General features: G+C 36.7%; 1 protein-coding gene across 11 annotated transcripts in view; it reads left to right on the top strand.

Annotated features, from left to right (window-relative positions):
• The window catches only part of TBCEL (tubulin folding cofactor E like), an 80,110-nt gene extending 56,226 nt beyond the window's left edge, over window positions 1-23,884 (top strand). For 9 of the 11 annotated variants that reach the window (XM_081541630.1, XM_081541624.1, XM_081541622.1 and 6 more), the window contains one exon: window positions 19,903-23,884. In XM_081541630.1, the coding sequence (XP_081397756.1) occupies window positions 19,903-20,221 (319 nt within the window). In that variant the 3' untranslated portion in view covers window positions 20,222-23,884. The remainder of the gene's footprint in view (window positions 1-19,902) is intronic. The other 2 variants (XR_014068825.1, XR_014068826.1) reach the window with 1 other exon arrangement.
• Window positions 23,885-26,626: the final 2,742 nt, after the last annotated feature.

Here is a 26,626-nt window from a genome sequence, read left to right on the forward strand (position 1 = left end):
ATATATCTATTAAAGTATAAAGTAGGATCTTCTAATACTTTGTCAATATACATTGCAGTTTTTTCTTGTGTAGCTTTTCAATCTGATGTTTTCACTTTGTATTTTGTTGAAAAGAAGTTTTAAACATTTACTGTAACATGTATCAATCCTTTGTTCTACAGTGTATTTTTTTTTTTTTTAATTTTTGGCCACACCGTACAGTGTGTGGGATCTTAGTTCCCTGACCAGGGATCAAAACCCACACCCTGTGCAGTGGAAGCATGGAGTCTTAAACCAGTGGCCTGCTAGGGAAGTCCCTCTGTGGTTTATTCTTACTCCATCTTGGTTAAGAAATCATTTCCTTTCCAAAGATCACTGAACATAATCTTGTGGGCTTTTTTCTAAAAGTGCTTTCACATTTATGGCTTTGATCTGTTTGGGATCTGTTTTTGTGTTTAGTTTCTAATAGCAATCTAAGACTTTGTTTTTTTCCTTCACATTGATAATTGGTATTCACCATTGATCTGTAATACCAGTTCAATTATATATCTAGTTTTTTATGTATATTTATGATTCTTTGTCAGAGTCCTGTTCTATTCCATTGATGTATAGTCCATTCCTGTACCATTACAAAATTGCTCTATTACATTGTTAAATGATAGTAAGTCTGAATTCCCAGTAAGAATATGTTTCCTCACCTAAAAAAAATTGTTCTTTTTTTAGATTCAGGTTAACTGAATCTAATTCAGATTAGATATTATGAATCCTTTTCCTTATAATTTTAGGATTGGCTTATCAAGTTTCACAGAAATCCTGCTATAATTTGGATTCCAGTTACATTGAATTCATTGACTAATTTGGGAAAATTGACCTCTTGATGCTGTTACATCTTCTTATCTGTGAACATAAGATGTCTTTCAATTTAATTTGGAGAATCTTTTATGTACTTCAGCAGTGTTTCTAATTCTCTCACAACGTACTTGCACATCTTTGTTAAATTTATTTCTGGACATCTTATACATTTTATTGCTATTAAAATGAAATCTTTTTTTTTTTCTGTCACGCTTTCTAATTTGTAGTTTGTGTTTAGGAATACTGTTTCATTTTATATGTTGATAGAATGGCTAATATTTGCTCTCTTTTGGATTTCTAGGTAGGCAATCATATTTGCAAATATTTTTATATCTCTTTTTTCTGTTTCTTTTTTTTTTCTGGTTCTTAGATAGGACCTCCCCCAGTATAATATTTTAAATGAACAATAAAAGAGGGCATTTTCCTTTACCTTGTTCCTCACTTTAAAGAGACTTCTTCCAAAGTTTCAGTGTGAAGTGTTTTGGTATTTTTTTTCCCCAAAGTTTTTATAATTTTAAATTGTACATTTAAATCCGTAATCTATTTTGGGTTAATTTTGGTACAATATGAGAGGTTTAGGTTGAGGTTAATTTTTTTTTTTTTGGCCTATGGTTGTCCAGTTGCTCCAGCACCATTTGTTGAGAAGATTGTCTTCCTCTATTGCATTGCTTTTGTTAACTTTTAAAAAATTGAAAGGGCCTATTTTGTTTGAGTATATTTTGGGGTTTTCTAGTTTGTTCCACTCATCTGTGTGTCTGATTGTCCTACCAATACCAAGTACTGAAGCCATATAATAAGTTTTAATATCACATAGAATGATTCTTCTCTTTGTTCAAGATTATTTTAGCCGTTCCCGGGCCTTTGCTTTCCTAATATATAAATCTTAGACTAAACTTGTTGCTGTTTACAAATAGTCTTTCTGGGATTTTGAAAGAAATTTTATTAAACTTACATCAGGTGGGGAAGATTCACATATTTATTATACTGGATCTTCCAGTGCATAAACACAGTGTGTCTCTCCATTTAATTAGACATTCTTTAATTTCTTCCATAAACATTTTATAACTTTTAACATACCTTTTCAGTCTTTTGTTAGATTTACACCTAAGTATTGCATGTCATTTGTAAATACGAAAAATTTTATTTCTGACTTTCCAGTGTACCAGACTTTCTTTTTCTTACTTTATTACAGTGTCTATAGCATCTGGTACCTATGTTGTATAAGAGTGCTTTGCTCCCAACCTTAGGAAAAGCATTCAGTCGTTTACCACTAAGTGTAATGTTAGCTATAGGCTTTTTGTAGATAGTCTGTATCAGGTAGTTCCCCTCTATTTCTAACATGTTGAGAGTCTATATCAAAAGTAGATTTTTTCAGATGCTTTTTCTATATCAATAAATGTTAAATGACTTTTCTTCCTTCTCAAGTTGATATGGGAACTATACTGATTGATTTTCAAGTGTTGAACCAGGCTTTGCATCAGTTCAGTTCAGTTCAGTCGCTCAGTCATGTCCGACTCTTTGTGACCCCATGGACTGCAGCACGCCAGGCCTCCTTGTCCGTCACAAACTCCCGGAGTTTACCCAAACTCATGTCCATCCAGTTGGTGATGCCATCCAGCCATCTCATCCTCTGTTGTCCCCTTCGTCTCCCACCTTCAGTCTTTCCCAGCATCAGGGTCTTTTCAAATGAGTCAGTTCTTTGTATCAGGTGGCCAGAGTATTGGAGATGAAACTCCATTGGAAGCCGTTGGAAGGCTTTGCATACCTAGAATAAATTCCACTTGGTCACAGTGTATATGTATATCTTTCTCTACATTGTTGGATTTAGTTTGCTAATATTTTGTTGAGGATTTTTGTGTCTGAGATCATGAAATATATTAGTATGTAGCATTCTTTTTTGAAAAGCTGTGTTTATGTGCTTTTCATATCAGAGTAACACTGACTTCATAAAATGAGTTGGTAAGTTTTTCCTCCCCTTTTGTTTTCTAGATAAGATTGTGTAAAGGTCTTAATTTTCCTTTTTTATCATGTAATGCAATTTAAAACTTAAATTTTATTAAAATACATGTGACAAAATTTACCACCTTAACCATTTTTTTAAATTGTGGTAAAATACATGCAACATAACATTTATCTTCTTAACCATTTTTAAGTGTATAGTTTAGTAGTGTTTAGTACATTTACATTGTTTTGTAACAAATCTGTAGAACATTTTTTACTCTTGCAAAACTGAACCTATATTTATAAAATATCAACTGCTCCTCAGCCCCTCCCTCCAGCTCCTTACAACTACCTGACAACCATCATTCTACGTTCTGTCTCTATGAATTTGACTACTCTAGATACCTTATATAAAAAGAATTGTATAGTCTTTTTGTGACTAAGTTATTTCACTTAGCAATAATATCTTTGGGTTTCATCCATGTTGTAGCATGAGACAGAATTTCCTTCCTTTTTAAGGCTGAATAATATCCCATTGTATGTATATACCATATCTATCAGTAGACATTTGGTTTGCTTCCATCTCTTGGCTACTATAAACAGTGCTGCTGTGAACAAGGATGTGCAGATATCTCTTCAAGACCCAGCTTTCAATTCTTTTGAATTCCAGAAGTGGATTGTTGAATCATGTGGTAATTCTCTTTTTAAGTCTTGAAGAATCACCATACTGTTTTTCATAGTGGTTGTGTCATTCTACAATTACAACAACAGTGCACCATTTTCTCCACCAACCAACTCTTGTTATCTTGTGTTTTTTAAATGACATCCATCCTAATGGGGGGAGAAGGCAATGGCACCCCACTCCAGTACTCTTGCCTGGAAAATCCCATGGATGGAGGAGCCTGGTAGGCTGCAGTCCATGGGGTTGCTAAGAGTCAGACACAACTGAGCGACTTCACTTTCACTTTTCACTTTCATGCATTGGAGAAGAAAGTGGCAACCCACTCCAGTGTTATTGCCTGGAGAATCCCAGGGACAGAGAAGTCTGATGGGCTGCCGTCTATGGGGTCGCACAGAGTCGGACACGACTGAAGCGACTTAGTAGCAGCAGCAGCAGCAGCATCCTAATGGGTGTGAGGTGGTATCTCATAGTGATTTTGATTTGTATTTCTTTGATGATTAGTGATGTTAAGCATCTTTTTGTATGCTTTTTGTCATTCGTATGTAATCTTTGGAGAAATGTCTGTTTGAGTGCTTTACCCATTTTTAAATCAGTTTTTATATTTGTTGTTGTTGAGTTGTAGGATATCTTTATATATTTTGGATATTAACCCCTTATCAGATATGTGATTTGCAGATATTTTCTCCCATTTGGTAATTTGCCTTTTAGCTCTGTTAATTGTATCCTTTGATGTACGAAAGTTTTTTAGGTCTGATGTAGTCTCATAAGTCTATTTTTGCTTTTGTTGTCTCTGGTTTTGGTGTAGTATCTAAGAAATCATCGCCAAATCCAATGTCATGAAGCTTCCCCGTATGTTTTCTTCTACAAATTTTACAGTTTTAGATGTTACATTTAGGTCTTTAATACATTTTGAGTTCATTTATGTATATGATGACGGTAAGGGTCCACTTTCTTTTCCTTTTTGCATGTGTATATCTAATTTTCCGAGCACCATTTGTTGAAGAAACTGTCTTTTCAGTGTTGGGTAGTCTTCAAACCTTTATGGGTCCTTCGACCATATATGTGAGTTTTATTGCTGCCCTCTCTGTTCTATTCCATTGGCCTATATGTCTGTCTTTATGCCAGTCCTGTGCTATTTTGATTACTATAGCTTAGTAATATGTTTTGAAGTAAGGAAAATGTGAGTCCTCTAATTTTATTCTTCTCTTCCAAAATGGTTTTGGCTAATCAGGATCCTTTGAGATTCTATAGAAATTTGAGGATTATTTTTCCTGTATATGCAAAAAAAAAAATACTGTTGAGATATTGATAGGAATTGTGTTGAATTTGTAGATGGCTTTCAGTAGTATAGACATTTTAATAATATGAAGTATTTCAGTCCATGAGCATGGATTATCTTTCTACTTGTTTATGTCTTCATTAATTTCTTTCAACAATGTTTCCTAGTTTTCAGTGTTGTTTTCCTTTTTTTAAAAAAAAGAAAACATTGATTTCTGATTATTTCCTTCCTTTTGCTTGATTTGCTCTTTTCCTAGTTTTTGATGTAAGAATATAGATTCTTAATTTGAGGGCTTTCTAATAAACATTTAAGTGCTATAAATTTCACTCTCTGCACTGCTGGCATCCCACGTGTTTAAATGTGTTATATTTTAATTTCCATTCAGTTTTGTTTTTAAAAATTATTATTTTATTTGAGTCTTCCTGTTTGACTCATGGTTTATTTAGAAGTTTAATTTCCAAGTGTTTAGGAACTTCCCTCTTATCTTTCCGATATTGATTTCTACTTTTGTTCCATTATGGTCAGAAAACATACTTTGTATAGTATCAATTCTTTCAAATTTGCTAAAGTGTATTTTATGCCCACCTTGGTGATTTTTCCATGGGTGCTTGAAAATTGTGTATTCTGCTCTTGTAAAGTGGAGTGTTCTATGTATGTCAATCAGACACTGTCGATTGATTGCTTTGTTCAGATCTCTGTTCTTGCTGATTTTCTATCTAGTAACTCTATCCTTTTCTAAAAGGAGCTGTAGGTAGCTTTTTGAATCTGGTTTGTTTTATTTAGCATAATGCATTTGAGATTCATCTTGTGTGTATCACTAGTTAGATCCTTTTTACTCTTCAGTAGGATGTAGTTTATTTAGACATTTATCAGCTAAAGTACATTCTGGTTGTTTACCCTTTTGGGCAATTTATTAAGAAAGCTATTACAACCACTTACAGATTTGTGTGTGAACATAAATTCTTATTTCTCTTCAGTAAATACAGAGAAATGGAATTGCTGAGTCATATGGGAAGTATATGTTTAACCTGTCAAGCTGTTTTCTAGAGTGACTGTACCATTTTGCTTTCCCATCAGCAACATGCGAGAGTTCTGTTGCTCCAAATTCTCACCACTATGGTTATTTTCAGTTTTCTTGTTTCTGTCTTTAATTTTAGTCATTCTAATAGATACATAGTGGTTTTAATTTGTATTTACCTAGTGACTAACAGTATAGAGCATCTTCTCATGTGCTTATTTGCTACCCAGATGCCTTCTTTGGTGAAATATCTGTTAAAATCTTTTGCCCATTTTTGTACTGGGTTCTTATTATTGAATTCTGAGAGTTATTTATATATTCCATATATATGTGTGTATATATATATATATATATATATATATCCCTTATCAGACAATTGTTTGGTAAATATATTCTCTCAGTCTGGCTTATTTTATTTTTTATTGATTTCTTTCAAATAGCAGACATTTTAAATTTTGATGGCATTTGACTTACTGATTTTTTTCTTTTATGGATTATGCTTTTGGTGTTATATCAAATAAATCTTAGATCAACTTAGATCACAGAGATTTCTTATGTTTTCTAGACATTTTGTAGTTTTAGGTTTTACATTTAAGCACATGATTCATTTGAGTTAATTTTTGTATATGATCTAGGATATGGATTAATTTTTTTGTTTTAATTTGAAAATATGAGTGTCATTGTTTAGTTGTATTCATTGATAAGATTATCTTTTTTCTATTTAATTAAGTTTATACCTGTGTTGAAAAACCAATTAACTGTATAGGTAGACTGTACTTCTGGATTCTCTCTTGTTTTCCACTGGTCTATGTGTCTGTCCTCTTGTCAGTATTATGCTGTCTTGATTACTGTAGCTTTAAAATAAGTCTTGAGATCCAGGCAGTTTGGATTTCAACTTTGATTTTCTTTAACATTTTCAAAGTTATTTTGGCTGTTCTAATTCCTTTGCCTTTACATGTAAATATTAAGATAAGTTGTTGAATTTTAGAAAAAAAAAAATTCCTCCTGGGATTTTGCTTGAGGTTTTGTTGAATCTGTAGAACAATTTGGGTAGAACTGACATCTTAATAATATTGAGTCTTCCTGTCCATGAACCAATATATCTCTCCATTTATTTACGTTTTCTATGATTTCTTTAAGTAATTGGTGTTTTGTATTTTGCCACATAAATCCTGCCCATATTTTATTACATTTTTACTTAAGGATTTCATGTATCTAAGCCCTATTATAAATAGTACTATTTTTAATTTCAGTTTTCAACTGTCATTGCTAGGATAGAAATACAATTAGTTTTTGTATATTGACCTTGTATCTTGCAACCTTGCTAGATTTATTGGCTGTAGTAGTTCTTTGGTAAATTCATTGTAGGCAATCATGTTGTATATGACAACACACAGTGTATATCTTCTTTTCCAATCTGTATGACTTATACTTCTCTTTTATTTTCCTTTTATCCCCCTCTTTTTCTGCATCTCTTAAGAAACTCATGTAGTTTTTTTTATTTAGTGTGCCATTACAGTGAATTATATTAACTGTTTTTTTTTTTTTAATGTTTAACCAACCTTAAATTCCCAGAATAAATCTCACTTGGCTATACTATAATGTTAACCTTTTTATATATTGGAAGATTTATCTTGCTAATATTTTGTTGAGAATTTTTATGTCTATATTCATGAGGATTATTTTTATGTATCTAATTTTCTTTTTCTTAATGTCTTTGTCTTGTTTTAATCTAGAATTTTAGGATAGTGCTGGCCTCTTAAAATGAGTTTGTGAGTGTTCTTTCTTCTTCCCTTTTCTCAAAGAGTTTGTGTAGAATATTATTTCTTCTTAAATATTTTGTAGAATTTGTCAGTGAGGCCATCTGTGCCTGATATTAACTGTATATTTTAACTATGATTAAATTTATTTAATATAGCTTGATTCAAGTTGTCTGTTCTTTCTTGAATGAGCTTTGATAGTTTGTGTCTTTGAAGGAATTCATCCATTTTATCTTAGGTATTGAATTTATGAGCATAAAGTTGTTCATAATATTCATTTATTACAAACCTTTGATGTTTTAGAGTCTGTAGTGATGTCTCCTCATTTAATCCTGATATTAGTATCTTCTTTTCTTGATCAGTATGGCTAGAAGCTTATCAAATTCACTAACCTTAAGGACCAGCTTTGGGTTTTATGGGTTTTCTCTTGGTTTTCTGCTTTCTATTTCACTTATTTCTGCTCATATCTTTATTAGTTTCTTCCTTCTTCTTGGTTTGAGTTTACTTTGCTCATCTTTTTCTAGTTTCTTAAGGTGGAAGCTTAGATTATTGATTTGAGAACTTTTTTCTTTGTAAACATTTAATTCTATAAATTTCTCTTTAAACTCTGCTTTAGCTAATTCTATAATTTTTGATATATAGTATTTTTATTGAATTTAGAAAATTTTCTAATCTTTCTTGTGACTTTCTCTTTGACCCATGAGGTATTTACACGTGTGTTGTGTATTTTCCAAATTCTTGTGGATTTTCCAGTTATATTTCTGTTTGTGATTTATAATTTAATTTTATTATAGTAAGATAACATGTTTTGTATTATTTCAATTATTTTAAACCTATTAAAGGTATATTTTGAGCCTAGAATATGGCCTGTTTTGGACAAAGTTCCATATGCACTAGGAAAAAAACATGTTTTCTGATGTTGCTAGAAGATGTGTATTAAAAATGTCAGGTCAAGTTTGTAGTGTTGGCCAGGTCTTTATATTGCTCACAGTTTTCTGTATTCTTATTCTGAGAAAGGAGTGCTAAAGTCTCCAACTGTAAATATGGATTTGTCTATTTCAGCTTCCAGTTCTACCAGTTTTTGCTTCGTTATCTTGAAGCTCTCTTGTTAGACATATACACATTGAGGATTGTTATTTATGTATATTTTGTTATTTATATACTATATATTGAAGAAAGTAGGGAAAACCACTAGACCAGGTATGACCTAAATCAAATCCCTTATGATTATACAGTGGAAGTGAAAAATAGATTTGAGGGACTAGATCTGATAGGCAGAGTGCCTGGTGAACTATGGACAGAGGTTCGTGACATTGTACAGGAAACAGGGATCAAGACCATCCCCATGGAAAAGAAATGCCAAAAAGCAAAATGGCTGTCTGAGGAGGCCTTACAAATAGCTGTGAAAAGAAGAGAAGCAAAAAGCAAAGGAGAAAAGGAAAGATATTCCCATTTGAATGCAGAGTTTCAAAGAATAGCAAGGAGAGATAGGAAAGCCTTCCTCAGCGATCAATGCAAAGAAATAGAGGAAAACAACAGAATAGGAAAGACTAGAGATCTCTTCAAGAAAATTAGAGATACCAAGGGAACATTTCATGCAAAGATGGGCACAATAAAGGACAGAAATGGTATGGACCTAACAGAAGCAGAAGATATTAACAAAAGGTGGCAAGAATACACAAAAGAACTGTACAGAAAAGATCTTCACAACCCAGATAATCACAATGGAGTGATCACTCACCTAGAGCCAGACATCCTGGAATGTGAAGTCAAGTGGGCCTTAGAAAGCATCACTACGAACAAAGCTAGTGGAGGTGATGGAATTCCAGTTGACCTATTTCAAATCTTAAAGATAATGCCGTGAAAGTGCTGCACTCAATATGCCAGCAAATCTGGAAAACTCAGCAGTGGCCCCAGGACTGGAAAAGGTCAGTTTTCATTCCAATCCCAAAGAAAGGCAATGCCAAAGAATGCTCAAAGTACCGCACAATTGCACTCATCTCACACGCTAGTAAAGTAATGCTCAAAATTCTCCAAGCCAGGCTTCAGCAATACGTGAACCGTGAAATTCCTGATGCTCAAGCTGGTTTTAGAAAAGGCAGAGGAACCAGAAGTCAAATTGCCAACATCCGCTGGATCATCGAAAAAGCAAGAGAGTTCCAGAAAAACATCTATTTCTGCTTTATTGACTATGTCAAAGCCTTTGACTGTGTGGATCACAATAAACTATGGAAAATTCTGAAAGAGATGGGAATACCAGACCATCTGACCTGTCTCTTGAGAAACCTGTATGCAGGTCAGGAAGCAACAGTTAGAACTGGACATGGAACAACAGACTGGTTCCAAATAGGAAAAGGAGTACGTCAAGGCTGTATATTGTCACCTTGCCTATTTAACTTATATGCAGAGTACATCATGAGAAACGCTGGGCTGGAAGAAACACAAGCTGGAATCAAGATTGCCAGGAGAAATATCAATAACCTCAGATATGCAGATGACACCACCCTTATGGCAGAAAGTGAAGAAGAACTAAAGAGTCTCTTGATGAAAGTGAAAGAGGAGAGTGAAAAAGTTGGCTTAAAGCTCAACGTTCAGAAAACTAAGATCATGGCATCTGGTCCCATCACTTTATGGGAAATAGATGGGGAAACAGTGGAAACAGTGTCAGACTTTATTTTGGGGGGCTCCAAAATCACTGCAGATGGTGATTGCAGCCATGAAATTAAAAGACGCTTGCTCCTTGGAAGGAAGGTTATAACCAACCTAGACAGCATATTAAAAAGCAGAGACATTACTTTGCCAACAAAGGTCCATCTAGTCAAGGCTATGGTTTTTCCAGTGGTCATGTATGGATGTGAGAGTTGGACGGTGAAGAAAGCTGAGCACCGAAGAATTGATGCTTTTGAACTGTGGTGTTGGAGAAGACTCTTGAGAGTCCCTTGGACTGCAAGGAGATCCAACCCATCCATCCTGAAGGAGATCAGTCCTGGTTGTTTATTGGAAGGACTGATGTTGAAACTGAAACTCCAATACTTTGGCCACCTCATGCGAAGAGTTGACTCATTGGAAAAGACCCTAATGCTGGGAAGGATTAGGGGCAGCAGGAGAAGGGGACGACAGAGGATGAGATGGCTGGATGGCATCACCAACTCAATGGACATGGGTTTGGGTAAACTCCGGGAGTTGGTGATGGACAGGGAGGCCTGGCGTGCTGAGATTCATGGGGTTGCAAAGAGTCGGACACAACTGAGTGACTGAACAGAACTGAACTGTTATTTATATATATATCTTTCGAGCTTACCTCTCCCTTCCTAATGGTTTTTACAGTTGTCTCTAACCAGCTCCCTAGACTCTTGATCTAGAACCAGCTGTCACAATGGATTTTGGAGACCCTATCCCACTAATTACTGAGTTTGTGTAAATCTAGTCACCTAAGCAGTCGCTCAGTCATGTCCATCTCTTTTTAACTCCATGGACTAGAGCCCGCCAGGCTCCTCTGTCTGGAATTTTCCAGGCAGGAATACTGGAATGGGTTGCCATTTCCTACTCCAGGGGACTTCCTGACCCAGGGATCAAACCCACATCTCTATGTCTCTTGCATTGAGAGGTAGATTCTTTACCATTGTGCCACCTAGGAAACCCCAAGCAGTAGGTGATTTGATTCAATTCCTTTTGGAAGAGTTATCTTTTTACTTCTTTTACCTAGACCCATTGGTCAAAAGAGGTAGCCTGAGAAAGTGGATCTGCAGCAGTTTTTTGCCTCCTTATTTCATGCCCAGCCTCACATTACCCTAACCTTACTGATACTTCAGGCAGTGATCCTGGCTTGAGTTCCTGTACCTCCTGTGGGGTACTTTTAACCTCCTTTGCCTGACAGGAACTTAACTCCTGACTGCTACTACCTGCTTTGAACTTGGAATCCAGTGGTCCTGTGGTTTCAGTTGTATGCTTTGTATTTCTGTTCAGTTTCTGGTCCATGGAGATGTCTCTTATTTTTGAGCCTGGGCCATGTGTTCTTGCAGTTCAACCCTTTCATATTTTATCCATTTTATTCTGCTTTTGGAGCAGAAATGCATTAAAATGTGAATTTATGGAGCGATTTTGTTCAGGGTTTTAATCATATTGATAAATGTATATCAAATAATTATTTATCTGCTATATAGTATTCTATTATATGACTAGGTGTCTGTCCATTTACTAGGCAACTTTGACAGTACTTGAATTTAAGAAATAGTGAATTGAAACAAAATTCTAAGTCTTTATGGAAAATACTAAGTTCAGTTCCAGACACTTGGCTCTGTGTGAATGATGAGAATAAGTAATTCTGGATGTAGGTGAGATACAGAAGCCTGCGGAGGACAAGTGGAAAGTATCTGTAGCTTCATTTAAGTGAGAGAATGAGCTCCTTGATGGAAGATCACAGAGAGAAAAGGGATGAGAATCTGAGAGTGAATTTTGAGTACTACCCAAGTGTAGATGGTAAAAAGAGAACCTGTAAAAAGAGATTGTAATGTAATGTAAAAGGAGAAGAGAATTTCTAGAACAGTATTCATTATTGCAGCAAACCATTAAGATGGTGATAACTGAGAACGAATGATGGTCTGAGAACAAGACCCGAATTCTACTTTCTACCTTTTATTTATTAGCTATTGCATAGCAAACTGGCCCTCAATTCAATTACTTATCTGTAAAGTATGTAGTAGATGATCTCTGTGATCTTTTCAGCTTCTGAAATGTGATGATTTTTGTGTTTTAAAAGATGTTGGTGACTTTGAGGAAACTGTTTCAGTAGAGTGCAAAATCCCAGCTGTAGACTGCTATGGCAGCTTCCTTGATATGCCATGATATGTGTACATGTGTGCGTTCTTGGTCATGTCTGACTCTTTGCGACCCCATGGACTGTAGCCTGCCAGGCTCCTCTGTCCATGGCATTTTTCTAGCAAGAATACTAGAGTGGGTTGCCATTTCGTCTTCCATGCCATGGTATGATACCATGTCAAAAAAGAGAAAAAGCATACCATACAAGAGAGATTAAATAACAGCAATCAGATGTTTGAAATGTATTTTGAATCCTTTGTAATACCTTGGGAAACAAAGTAAACTATGTGAATAGTTTTCTTCTAGTTATACTTAATGATTTTATTCAACCAAGTGAAACATAAGGGATTTTTCATGTTTTATTTGTTGCATTCCTTAAAGAGAGAGATGTCTGTGTTAGGGATTTCAGTTCTGTTCAGTCGAGTCCGATTCTTTGTGACCCCATGGACTGCAGCACGCCAGACTTCCCTGTCCATCACCAACTCCCGGAGCTTGCTCAAACTCATGTCCATCTAGTCAGTGATGCCATCCGACCATCTCATCCTCCGTCGTCCCCTTCTCCTCCTGCCTTCGATCTTTCCCAGCATCAGGGCCTTTTCTAAGGAGTCAGTTCTTCTCATCAGGTGGCAAAAATATTGGAGTTTCAGCATCAGTCCTTCCAATGAATATTCAGGACTGATTTCCTTTAGGATGGACTGGTTTGATCTCCTTACAGTCCAAGGGATTTATTTTGAAGTGAAAGTGAAAGTCACTCAGTCGTGTCCAACTCTTTGCAACCCCATGGACTATACAGTCTATGGAATTCTCTAGGCTAGAATACTGGAGTGCATAGGCTTTCCCTTCTCCAGGGGATCTTCCCAACCCAGGGATCGAACCCAGGTCTCCTGAATTACAGGTGGATTCTTTATCAGCTGAACCACAAGGGAAGACCTTATTTTGAAGTAAAATAGCTTTGTTTAGGATAAAGACTCCAGTTGATTCAATATGAGTCTGCTTTTGAGAATCAATAGAGTAATAGAATTGTTAGCTTAACAGTACTGTATAGGCCCCTGTGAGCACACCTCCAGATAGTTTTAAGGGAGAGATGGAACACTTCTGGGATACCCATAATGCCATTGTGGTAATGCACTTGATTTTATGTAAGACTCATCATTTTTATCTAGGATGCTCCTTGAGATTGTGAGCTGCTTCTTTTATGGATTAGGAGACATGAGGTCCAAATGTGAGAGCTTTCTGCCAGCTTAAAACCTTTGCTTCTAGGCCTCCTTTAGTCTTCCATGTTCCTAAAAATTATATAAAATATTATGTTCATATTGCTTAGGATAGTTTATAAGACTGCAAGGTAACCTTTGTCTCTGTTCATCTTTCGATATTAGGTTTTTTCATAAATTCACCCTCAGACTAAGATTTATGGTAGGAACCTATGTCTTTTTCAAGTAGTGTGCCAGGTCTTTATTCTAGCTTCATAGACCAGTGACTGATTTGTAATTGAGGAAATGCTTCTAGCTATCTTAGGAATCAAGAGTGAAAATGGGCAGTAAGGAGAAAGGGACATACCTCTCCCAACCTGACCATCACGCTACTAAACTATGCTTATGTGTCTGTCACATTAGGCAGGTGTGCCATGGACCAGGAGCCCCTCGTGTGTGGAGGCTTGTTTATGTGCACTGGGAGTGGACTGCCCAACCCCAGCTCCACTAAGCGTGGCTTCATTCTCTAGTCCCCCCCTTTTTAGTGCCACCTGCAACCTCACTTTACAAGTAACTAATTTCTAACTCCTCACCATTCAAAGACTCTTAAAGTTGAAAGAAGCTTTTCTCTCTGTGGGTGTTTTTATTTAATAAGAAGGAGGAAAAAAGCACAATGCCAGTTTGTCTGTGGGTAGTGTTCTTCACAAGGTTGCAGCTAGCATTTGGTTTCCATTTATCATTTTCAGTTACCCATGTGGTCGTGCTAGCCTTTATGCTATGTGTAGTAAATTTTGTTTCTCTTGTGATTGGTCATTTTCTGTTGGAAGGTCATGGAGGAATGGTATTCAGAACTACTGAACACAAACACAGTATATATTACATTTTAGCATTTGCTTATTACAGTATATCCTTGTCAGTAGTATCTTCCAAGGTAGGCTTATAGCATTTTGCCCACTTCAGAAGTGAGACTCACAAATATTAAATACTTTTTAATAGCCAGATAGAAGTACTGATTGGTAGACTATAAATTGAGATCATTCCTTTTGAAGACTACTTAATCATCAGAAATCATACAGCTTTGGGAAGAAAAAAGTCATTTACCTCTTATGGCTATAGCTTTGGGGCTGATGCTAAGAAAAGCTCAGATAATACAGAATATGCAGGTATAGTGCAGACATTGTTTAGATGAACTTTTGAATAATGAATAAAATATCTAAGCTGGTGGACCAAGAAATTAGTTTCTAAAATTTACTGGGCATTTTGTAAAATCATGATTTTTTGTATCTACTGATTTGCCCTGCTTAACAATAATCCAAAATAAAGATATTTGGAGATAAACATATTATCTTAAAATCATGATTTTCACTTATGTAACTTTTAGGGGTACATATTCAGTGTATGCAGTGAGTTATCGTGAGTCAGAACTGTAATACTTTTTCTTCATTTTTATAGCATAAAGAGTCAGTATTTGCTATAGTCCATATCCAAGCTTTCATTCATATACAAAACTCTGCTGATTTTACCTCAAAATCAATAAATAAACCTTGATTTTAAGATTAAATAAGTGGAAAACAGATATAGTATGTGGTTATATTGATGACACAAAATAAGTTTGGAAAGTTACATGGGAATGAAATCATGAAGGCACTTTTATAATCAAAGTATTAGTTTTGTATTGCTGCTATAACTAATTGCTGTAAACTTAGTAGCTTAAAACAATGTCTGCTTATTATGTTACAGTTTTTATGGGTCAAAAGTGTGAGCACAAGATGGCTTAACTGGGTTCTCGGCTTAGGGTCTCACAAGACCAAAATCAAGGAGTCAACAGGGCTGTGTTCCTTATTGGAGGTTCTGGAGAAGCGTCACCTTTCAGGCTTGTTCAGGATGGCAGCTTAATTCTGTTTCTTCTCATGCTCTCCACGTGCCTCCCTTCATCTTCAAGCCAGCAGTGTCATGTCAGGTCCTTCTCATGCTTGGAATCTCCCTGACTTCCTTTCTATTGTTAGCTGGAGAAGTTTCTCTGCTTTTAGGGGCTCATATGATTAGATTAGGCCTCACCCAGTTAATGGGCTTCCCAGGTGGCACTGGTAGTAAAGAATCCACCTGCCAGCTCATGAGACATAAGAGACGTGGGTTCAATCCCTGGGTTGGGAAGATTCCCCTGGAGGAAGGCATGGCAACCCACTTCAGTATTCTTGCCTGGGGAATCCCTTGGACAGAGGAGCCTGGTGAGCTATGGTCCATAAGGTTGCAGGGAGTCAGACACGACTGAAGCGACTGAGCATGCACATAGGCATCCAGTTAATCTCCCTATTTTAGGATCAGCTGTGCCACATAACATGATATAATCTTGAGAATAACACCAGGGAATGGAGATGATTGGGGAGGGACAAAATTCTGCCCATCTTAATCATATTGAAGACTTAAGACTTTATTCTCTGTGTCTTGTGTGATTTTAAGAGAAGAGTGTTGTGGTCAAATTTGTGTTTTATAACAATGACTTTGGCTGTAATATAGACAAGGGTCATTGGGGAGCCACTCTGAGATCTTGGGAAACCATTGAAAGGAATATCATTTGAGATTCAGGTAAGAGGAGCCACATGAGCTGTTTTAAGAAGAAAGGGATTTAATACAAGAAATAAGATGTTACAGAATCTGAGGAAGGGCTGCCTCGCTAGGATTATCTCTAGAGTGGTCCTGCAGAACTAGGCCACCAAGAGCCCTGCTCCCTCCACAAGCACCAGATATGGGGAGACTCAGGAGGCTGCTGTCCCCGGGTGTGGGTTATACCACCTTAGCTGTGACCTAGAGACCAGCAGGCTGCTGCCAGGGGAGTTGACTGCAGGAACACACTATGTGAACCACCATCTGATCATTAGGAAGCCTCTAACCAAGCTGTTCCCACCCATGTCTGCTCGAGCCATTGTCTCTCTCCCCAGGGCTGTTGAATGAGATTGATGAAAGTTAAATCTCACCTGAAAAGAAGGATGGTAAATGCAGTTTTCATCTTTGTGGTACAGAAAGGCATTCTAGGATGAGGTTGGAACAAATACTGAGGAGACTCATCCAGCTTATGCATCCAAAGAAAGCTGTGGCAATCCATGTTATTAATGATTGTGGCTTGCATTTACAAGACAAGTGGGCAAAGAGCTGCAGATAGACTCATGAAGTATTTAGGAATAGAATTAGTATGACACAGCAATTGATGAGCGGGAGAAGTGGAGAAGAGAGATTGGAAGGAATCCGGACAACTGTTCAGTTTCTGGCTGGGGTGATTAGATAGTTTCTGGTGCCATTTACTGAGATAAGAAAGACTAGAAGAGAAGAAGGTTGGGGAGCAACAATGAATTATCTTTGGACATGTTGAGTTTGAGAAAACTATAAGACCTTAGAGTGTCCTAATTTATAGGTCATTTAATTTGTAGATAGACTTGACCAGTTGTAACAAATAGGCTATTTCTGCACATGGGCCATAATTTTGTGTACAAATATGTTTATGCTTGAGATAAATTCAGTTGGCTATAGTGTCAAGTATAAGTAAGTATAGGATTATACAGCTATAATATTAAGTTTTAATTTTATGTTTAAATAGATTCAAGGCTTACCAGTAGTTCTTTAATCTCATTGTTGAATAGTGTTTTTCTTTTTCTATTTCAAAAGGACTCAAGGGTGCCCTATTCCCTAAGTTTGCTTGTTAAGTTTATTTCTAGGGGAAAAAAAAATACTTGGTGAGGTATAGTATTCCTGGGTCATGCTTTCTAATTTATTTGGTAGAAAATGTGTTATTTTGCTCCTTAGTCTCTTTCACTGATGCTGAAATCTGGCTTTTCATCTCATTCTGCTGCTTATCCTTTATCTTTGAGCTCCTGTTTTATTATATTAATGCACTTATTAATTTTTGTACCTTAGAGTATCTGTGGGGCATTTTTGTTTCATTGAGATGTTTTCTTTCAGATCGACTTCTCCTCTGCCTTTTATTTATGTGTTTCTCTCTTTTATTCCTTTTGCTGTGTGGTATGTGCTTAGTTGCCTCTTTGTCTTATCTTCTTGTTTGTGCTTAAAAGTGAGTCCCTCTCTCTAGACCATCTCTTTACTGAAACATGGTCTAAGTAAACTCCTTGACTCCCTCACCACTGTTTCTTTTGTCCCTCCTGGACAGAGTCTGAGAGTCTGGGGTGTTACAATTCTATCTACACTCCTATAGTCTGAAGGGAAAACATCTGTAGAACTGGGTTCAGCTTTTATTTGACCCCTGGGTTCTGCTGTCTTTCCCAAGATTTTGTTAAATTATCATAACCTAGTTTCACTTACTTGAAGTCATACACTAGGAGACTGGGTAACGGAAAGATACCCTTAGACTTTGAGTCATTTTGCTTTTTCAGTTTGGAACCCCAGAAAATTTCAAGTCCTGGTAGTTTTGTTTTTTGTTTGTGTGGACTTTTTTATTTTGTTTTGTTTCCCCTTGCTAAGATCCTGACATCCTGGCAGTGAAGTGTAGAGCCTTCTGATCCCTAAGGGATGTCCTTAGTCTTCCCAGCTGAGTCCATTCTCCTTCAGCCCCATTTGCTCTAAATTAAAAAGAATTGGTCAGTACACTAAAGGTACTGACCTTGGTAAGGATTTTGTTTCCTTACCTTCTTTCTCCATAATATCTTCTGGGAGTTGAATTAGGATCCTTGCTTATTAACAAAACCACATAGCACAAAGCTTTTGGTTCCTTTTAAAAGGCTATTTCAATAAGGCTGTTCCCTCTTTTTCTGTGTTAGTTGCTGCTGGTAATATTTTACCCTTAAAAAATATTATTTGGGGTCCAAGACCTGGGAGAAATTTCTGTAATGTGTTTCATCATTCCACCACCTTTTCCAAGAAGTCCTTCCTAAGTAGATTTCAGTCATATATATTTTAAAGGGTGTGTGTGTTTTAATACTATAAGTCCCAGACAGCAGGAATGGAGTCTTAATACTTATTTGTATATGGACTTAGAATTTACAAGTTCTTACTCATCTGTTATTTTGTATAATCCTCACGACTGTCTTATAAGGTAGAAAGAGCAGACTTATTATCCAAGTTTTACTAGTGAGGAATCTGAGATCTGAAAGGATTGAGTGAGTTGCTAAGTCACACAACTAATTATAAGTCAAGACTCTGACATCAGATCTTCTGACTCCAAGGCCAGTGCTATTTTACCTGGTCCCCACTTCATGGCAATGATTGCCTCCATCCCTGACCACAGAGGTCTTACTGCAGCTCAGTGTTCTACTGACCTAATTACAACACTGATTTAACCGAGTTAAAGCCAAAGTAGGGTGGAGAACGTAGGGGAGTAAGCTTATGACCACTGTATTCTGATCCAGAATTAACCTCAGTATATCTTGGTTATAGTAGAGCTAATGTCAGATCTTTTTCAGCACTTTTCCCCTCTCTGGTTTGTAGAAAACTGCTCAGCTTCCTCAAGGGGATCAAACCTACATCCTCCAAAGCTGGCAGAGGAGACAAGATTTTCCACATGGGAAACTTGTCTTCTTAGGCCCTGGTCCCACCTGCATAATTCACTTTTCTCCTAGTATCTTTGGCTCTTTAATTCCTGCCTTGATCAGGGAACTTGTATCCCTCATTTACCACTTTTTTACAGGAACATATTCTTGACTCTTCCACGAACTCCTTGTATTACAGTCCACTAGGCTAGGCAGGACCATTCAAACAAAGCATCACTGAAAAATCGGAGTTAATACCTAATGTACAACTATTTTTTACAACATTGTTTTTGTTTGTAAGTTATGGCTTCTCTGGGGTCAGAAACTGCTGGTCTATGTTCATCTTTCCAGCTATTACCAAAAAAACATGTGCTTAGATATCTACCCACCTTGATGATGACGCCCAAGCAAGTGGGTTCTACAGAATGACTAGACTTCTGTCTATAACCTTTGTAGTGTCTACCTTTTTAGGTTCTCCTCTCCCAAGCAAGTGGGTTCTACAGAATGACTAGACTTCTGTCTATAACCTTTGTAGTGTCTACCTTTTTAGGTTCTCCTCTCCTCTCTAAGCCTATTCTTTCATAATTATTAGATTCTCCTCTCCTCTTCTCTCTAAGCCTATTCTTCCATAATTAGTAGCAGCAGGCATGATAGCCATATTTAGAAGAAACCCCCTCTCTGCAAGGATGGGATTTTACTGAGATTTCAAGGGGACAACCACATCAGATCACATATTCCACATAGTCACACTAGATAGGTAGGTAGGTAAGCAGATACAATATTAGACTAGGATATTAGAAAGATGTTGAGAATAACAGTAGTTTACCTGTGGTTCTGAAGCAGTCAGTAGTTCCTGCGCTAGTGGCTTAGGCTGTCACTGTTTTGCTTTTTTTTTTTTTTCCCTTCTAGGTATCATGAATTAATCACAAAATATGGGAAGTTGGAGCCTTTGGCAGAAGTGGACCTGAGACCCCAGAGCAGCGCGAAAGTAGAAGTCCACTTTAACGACCAGGTGGAAGAGATGAGCATTCGTCTGGACCAAACAGTTGCAGAACTAAAGAAACAATTAAAAACTCTAGTTCAATTACCCCCGAGCAACATGCTTCTCTACTATTTTGACCATGAAGCGCCCTTTGGCCCAGAGGAAATGAAGTACAGCTCTCGAGCCTTGCATTCTTTTGGCATTAGGGATGGAGACAAAATTTTTGTGGAATCCAAGACAAAATAACCTCCGCCAGCCTTGTGAGAACACACATGTTAGGACTTGCAGGGCATTTGTTCCATGAAGTTTTCTTCAGGAGGGAGAAGGTTGTTTTGTTTAGTTTTGTTATGTTTAGGTTTTGGGGGGGTTTTGTATATTTCCCTCTAAAATGGGTTAGGGGGCTGTTTTTGGTATTTTCTACCGCCGATTCCTTCGGCTGTGCTACCAGAATTGGCCACATCCCCAGTCCCTGTGCCCACCCTCATGAGAGATGACTGGGCAGCACCGACTTGTAACTATGTTCACTGGGATCTGTCTACCGCTTGGTCGTCATGACCACTTAGGTACACTTGTGATGCTGGTGTGAACAGCGCGTCCCCCTAGAAGGGCATCTTGCGCTTAAATCAGAAGAGAAGGAATCTTTCCAGGAAGGGCCGTCATGTCTCTCTCTCAGTTCCTCCATTTTCCCCTCCCTCCCTCCTTTCCTTCTTGAGTTCAGTTTTTCCTTTTGACTTGTGTCTGCACATTTGCCCAATAGTTTTATTCTGTCCATACCTAATTTCTCATTTCTCAACTTGGGTAACTTTTTTCTTCATTTGTCCCTTTTGGAATAATTTCATGTATTTCAAGCATTTCTCAACCTGATTCTGATCTCAGGTACTCAGTTGGAAACTTTAGTTCTGTTAGGGTCTGGAAGAAGAGTCCATGAAGGAACACCGGCTGCTGGAAGCACAGGCATGAGCAGTCTGAGCTCTGTGTGTGACCATCCCGGTCTTACTGTTCCTCCCGCAGTAGATCACTCATTACTGACATGAAATAGGTCAAATCCCAGAGTTCTGGGCTTTTTGAATATATTTTTTTTGTATCGATCTATCTTTTTCATTACTTTATTGGGAATGGAGGCCTGACTTTATGAAGAATCCAATAGTGCAATGGACATACATGCCAGGAGAGCTAAGAGTTACCTAATAAACTCTTGGTAGTATGTGTGAGGGAGTCACGTAGAGGGGATATGGGAGAAGGTGTATCGTGACTTTCCTGCCTGGCATCATTTGAAGTCTTTGCTCTCGTACTTTGCGTTAGAAGTGGGAAATTTTCATCAAAGGGATCTTGATTCCCAGTTCTTTCCTGGGATTTTGTGATGTCATAATTATAAACAATTCTTTTTGTTTTATGTTTCAACTTAGTTGCCCCTACAGGAGAACAGCTCTGACTAATCTCTGAGTAAAGTATAAGTGTCAAAACTTCAGATTTGCCTCCAAGTTATATTTTTTGCACAATCATATTTAAAGCACTTTCCTTTAAAAAGTAGTCCTTACCCACTCTGACATCTTTTTGTTTGTTCTTCTGTTCCTTTGTTAATCAGTGTAGTCTCTTTCTTTGATATATGTTTTTCTGGATCCACCGTGTTTACCGATGGGAGACTTGAGAAGGACTTAGTGCCACTGGGGCAGAAAATGTGCACATGAAGTATTTTTCAAAGAATGTAATTGTTATCTGATTGCATTTGCATTTGACCTTTGTTACATGATTCCATCGCTTCTACAAACTGTTAACTTCTTAACGAAATTTTTAGGTGACTCTTGTAAACCCGTCTCAGATACAAAGTTGTGTTTATTACTGCTACTTTTTCAGTCATCCTAGGCCACAATAGCAGATGTTTATTCTCTTAATGCACTTCAGGTTCAGTATCTGTAAAGCCTTTGACCCAGGCTTGCTGAGTCAAATCTACATTCACTGTAACATTGAAGGTGGAAACCAAAGGGTTGAGGAAGATGAATGAGGCCAGCTCTCCTTCTTCTGCAGACTTTATCTTTTAAAATCATAAAAATGAACAATGGAGATCCAGGTAGGGTATAGACAAGAATAATTATTTTGCAATCACATTTTCCTGACAGATTTTTGGAAGTGGGGAAAAGTGTGGCAACAGCGTCATGACGATTAAAATTGTGGGTGCTTTGTGTACGTGCGTGTGAGTGCAAACAAGTATGAGAGAGAAACAGTGTAATTGAGGCCGTCGCTTTTGTCAGCCTGGGAAACAGATGAGCTCTTATTTTTTAAAGTTGTATGACCCACGACTGTCTCACAGCAAAAAGCAGAGCGAACACCTGTGTTACGCTTTAATCATCAGTGAAATAGTAACAATTAATAAGATATTTTATATACGACAAAGTTTTATGAAAATGCTTTTTTACTATTAGAGACTTGTTCCTTCTGCTATTTCAGAACACAGTGCCCATCAGCTGCAGGCATAATTCTCCGATTACACAGTTGCATGTCAAGGGAACTTCTCATTTAATTCAATGGCCGTGGGCATTTGGGGGGCATTGTAATTGATGGTTTTAATAATTGCTAACTGATTTTTGATTGAGACAAGATCTAATGCAATTATCAGTCTTTTAGAGTTACAGAACAGAAGTAAATGAGAAAAGCTGTTTGAGCATGTATACATATAGACTTATTTGGGTGGCCGAGTAAAGATGCTGCTCTTGAAATAAAATTGGTGCTGTGTAGACACTTGTAACCAAAATTATTTTTATAACAGGCCAAAAAGAAGGAGAAGAGAGACCATGGATTTTTGAGTCAACAAGTTACGCATAATTGATTGTAGCTTATCTGTGTTTTAATGTTAACTTCATCCAGATTCACCAAGAGCATATCATTGACATTTATGAAGCAAGATTCTGTCATAGCCAGTATTACAGATGATATTGCTACAGGCACAGTGTATAGAACATATCTTTTCTAAAATAGAAATTGTTTTCAATTACAAAAAAGGAAAGGAATAATAAAAGAAAACCAAGTCAAAACTGAGGCATCCTTTTCATGCAGGCATGGAGCTGCTGAAACCACAGTGGAAATAAATTTTTGAATTTGAATTGTTGAAATATTCCACATTGCTTTAAAAAAAAAAAGTTCAGAGTCATGTATCTTTTTTTGTTATTAAAAGTTTCTATTGTTTCTGTAACCTATGGCCACCATGACTGTAAATACCTAAGAAAACAGATATTATGTAACCCTTGTTCCTTTAAAGACCTTTTGGTGAAAATAAGCCCAAAACATGAGCTGTATGTAATAGAGCCAAATGTTATGATGCTATGTTTTAAAAGTTTGTTTCCTTAAAAAGAAAGGAAAGTTCAGTTCTAACCAAATGTTTCAGCTATGTTGCTAAATCAGCAGTGTTATGAACAGGGAAGACTTGTTACACCAGTAACTTGTCACAGTTTGAGGCATGCAGGTGACTGCTTTTAGGAGCCCATGTGTTGAGGGTGGCTTGCTCCATGGGAGGTGCTAGGCTCCAGGGCAAATAAAACAGAATTCAGAATAATAGATTGTTCTAAGCAATGTCCTTTCCATTTATGAATTTGACTTTTCCCCTCATTTCATGTTGGATTGCAAATGCAAACCAACTGCTTCCAAGAACACCCGGAGGCTCTCTGTGTTACCAGGTGTGTTGTGAACACTCTATTTTTCATAGGTGCTTCCTTCGAATATGTATCCATTGTAGTGATGGAGAGGGACTGGACTCTCTCAGGCTCTTTACTTGCCAGTTGTCTCCTGCAGTTAATGGAAATATATATATTTTATTTTAGAATATAATTTAAACATGAAGGTCTATTCTTTGCACTTTTTATTAATATATATAGAGAGAGATAATCTTTAAAAAAAATTAAAAATCCAAGTCCACTTTGTCTTTGTGCTCTGATTTTTTTTTTCTGGAGTTGTGTCGTCAAAGTACATGTTTATTTTTATATAGCAAAAAGTCAACAGTGCTCTGGTTGAGTCCTCTGGGGAACTGGGCCTAAGTTGGTAAGAATCTGATCAGCTTAAGAAATTTAGTTGGCATGTTGTCAAAGTTAGAGATTAAAGCTGCAAAACGAAGATTCATAGGAAATATTACTTTTTTGTTAGCAAAGTTTTATACTTCTATCATGCCCTTTTAAAAATAAAAACCCACCTTGAGATATTTGGCATCCCCTTTTTTGAGTAAGAATCTCATTTAGATGAATTAAGATTTTGTGACAGTGTTCCAAGTGACACTTATTTCCTTTGAAAATAATTTTGTACAAGAATTAGAGTTTGGGGCACTGAACCATATCTGCTTATCAGTAATTTCTCAGTGATCTGTTATGAATAAACCTTGTACCAAGAATTGAAGTCCAAGAACTATGTATACTTTGTTACTGTATTTGGCAGACAGTATCTATTAAATTTTTTCTCAGTTCTTCAGAAAGGCAGAAGTATCATGATCTGTTTAAATTTAAGATTATTTCTACCTCTTATTCAAATTTCAAAAAATTGTAGTTTTAACCTCTGTGCTAAGTTCTATTTAACTAGTATTTATTATGAGCTTCTCCAAGTTCTTACACGGTAGACGTATGTCAAGACACCTGTTCCACTGGACTGAACAGCACTGTAACTTCTAACAGTTGTTAGAATACATGTAAAACAAGAAGGTTAACCTTTGAAGTCATGTTTGTCTTTCCAACTCTTCTCTGGAAAAGAAGTTATCTCTGTTCTCCAACTTAGAATTTCAGGATTCAGGTTTAGCCAGATAACCTTTAAAAACATAGGACATGATAAATATCAACGTAAGTCATTTCATCTAATGTTAGGTTTTTAATGTAACTTGAGATTTAGGAATTGAGTTAATACATGAAGGGGATAACATACCATATTGTATCTCCTTAAAATATAATGAATTTCTGTATCCTTCAAAAGTTTGAGAATAACCCTATAAATGTTTAGGATTTTTTTTTTAATTGATCTATTGACATGTTCAAATACATGTATTTGCCTAGATCTATGAGTATAATATACGTGAACGTCTTATGCTTTTCTTCAATGTAGTTTAGGTCCCTGAGCAATTTGCATTCTATTTTAAGGCACATATATTAAGAGAGGAGTAACAAACTCATAATCCAAGAGGGAGATGAGACAAAAGTAGAGAGAGTTCCTGGTTGTGTTAATCGGTGCCAGGGATCCAGGCTTATAATTTTCATTCTCATGTCTCTTCTAAACACTAACAATGAGCATTTATTATCAACCAGGGCCCAAGCTAGATGCTCTACCTGTATTAAACCCTTTTGGTGTTCATGACATCTCTATGGTTCAGCACTATTATTTATCTCTATCTTCTTACTCATGAGGCATAGAGAGGCTGAGTAACTTGCCAAAAGTCACAGCGTTGATAAATGATGCCAGAGCCAGGATTCAAACCCCAGAAATTTGGCTGCAGTTGACAGCTATACTACAGTACTTGCCACTGAAGTTCTCCTTCATAACCCTCCACACACACCGTTACTGTTAGTCTTAATGTTTCACTAAAACACTAAAATGAGATGTTCCTCAATATTCATTTACTAAATTGAGTTGTTGTATATCTAAAATCACTGATGTGGCTGGTGGCTCTAAATCCAAATTGGAACTTATCCTCACTCCCCTTCTGTGATTGGTATGTTCCTATTGGCCTCTTTGCTCGTCTGGGAGGAGCCACAGTGAACACTCGTCTTGGGTGCTATTGACAAGAGTAAATGAACCCACAGTATGATGCTGGACACTGATCATTTGCCTTTCAAGCTGAGGACACTAGAACATTAAAACTTTGTTTCAGTGAACAACCCAAGGTGACACAAGTCACTCAGTTTTGACTTCGACTTTTATTAAGGAGGCATCCGTGTTGAAGTGAACTTAAATTTGATGTTTACAGGTGTGGGGGGAGGGGAGAAACAGTAATCTAATGGAGTTTGTATCAAATGTTATGTTACAGGAAACAAAGAAGCTGTCACTACTATTGTTCCTCTCTAAAATTAAAGACAGAGCCTTGTGAGGAATATAAATATTTCTTACAAAATAGAGGAGGCAGTTTATTATGATCTATGAGACCTAGATCTGCCCAAAAATTGCAACTCAATTTCAGTTTACCAAGTCCTTCACAGACTGTTCATCCTTGAATGCTTTGTAAGTCACTATAAGTAACACAATTAAGATGTTAAATAAATGATGGGAATAAGAGGAGGCAGACATTAAAGAATATAGACTAAAGAGGAAAAAAATGTTTTCTGAACTACCTGATACATTTGTGAGCAGATGTAAGCTTTATTCCACTATTAGAGAATACAACTAGGACATCATGAATAGCTTTGCTTGTGTTAAAATTTTGTTTGGTGTATATTTCAATGTGTTTACAAAAATACATCTGTTAAAAGTCATTTATATTTCATTTTTAAATAGAAAACATTCACATGGTTCAAAAGTCAAACAATACAAAGAAAGCGCACATTGGAAAATCCCACTCTAACCCCTGTTCTCCATCTTTTATTAGTTTCTTGTGTGTCTTTGCAGAGTTAACACAAATAATGGCAAAGGAGAATGTATATTCTTATTGATCCTTTTTTATTCAGCAAAGTTAGCATATTATATACCATCATG

Source organism: Giraffa tippelskirchi, chromosome 11 (genome assembly GCF_054371585.1).
Source record: "Giraffa tippelskirchi isolate mGirTip1 chromosome 11, T2T-mGirTip1v1.2.pri, whole genome shotgun sequence".
In the NCBI taxonomy this organism is placed as follows: domain Eukaryota; kingdom Metazoa; phylum Chordata; class Mammalia; order Artiodactyla; family Giraffidae; genus Giraffa; species Giraffa tippelskirchi.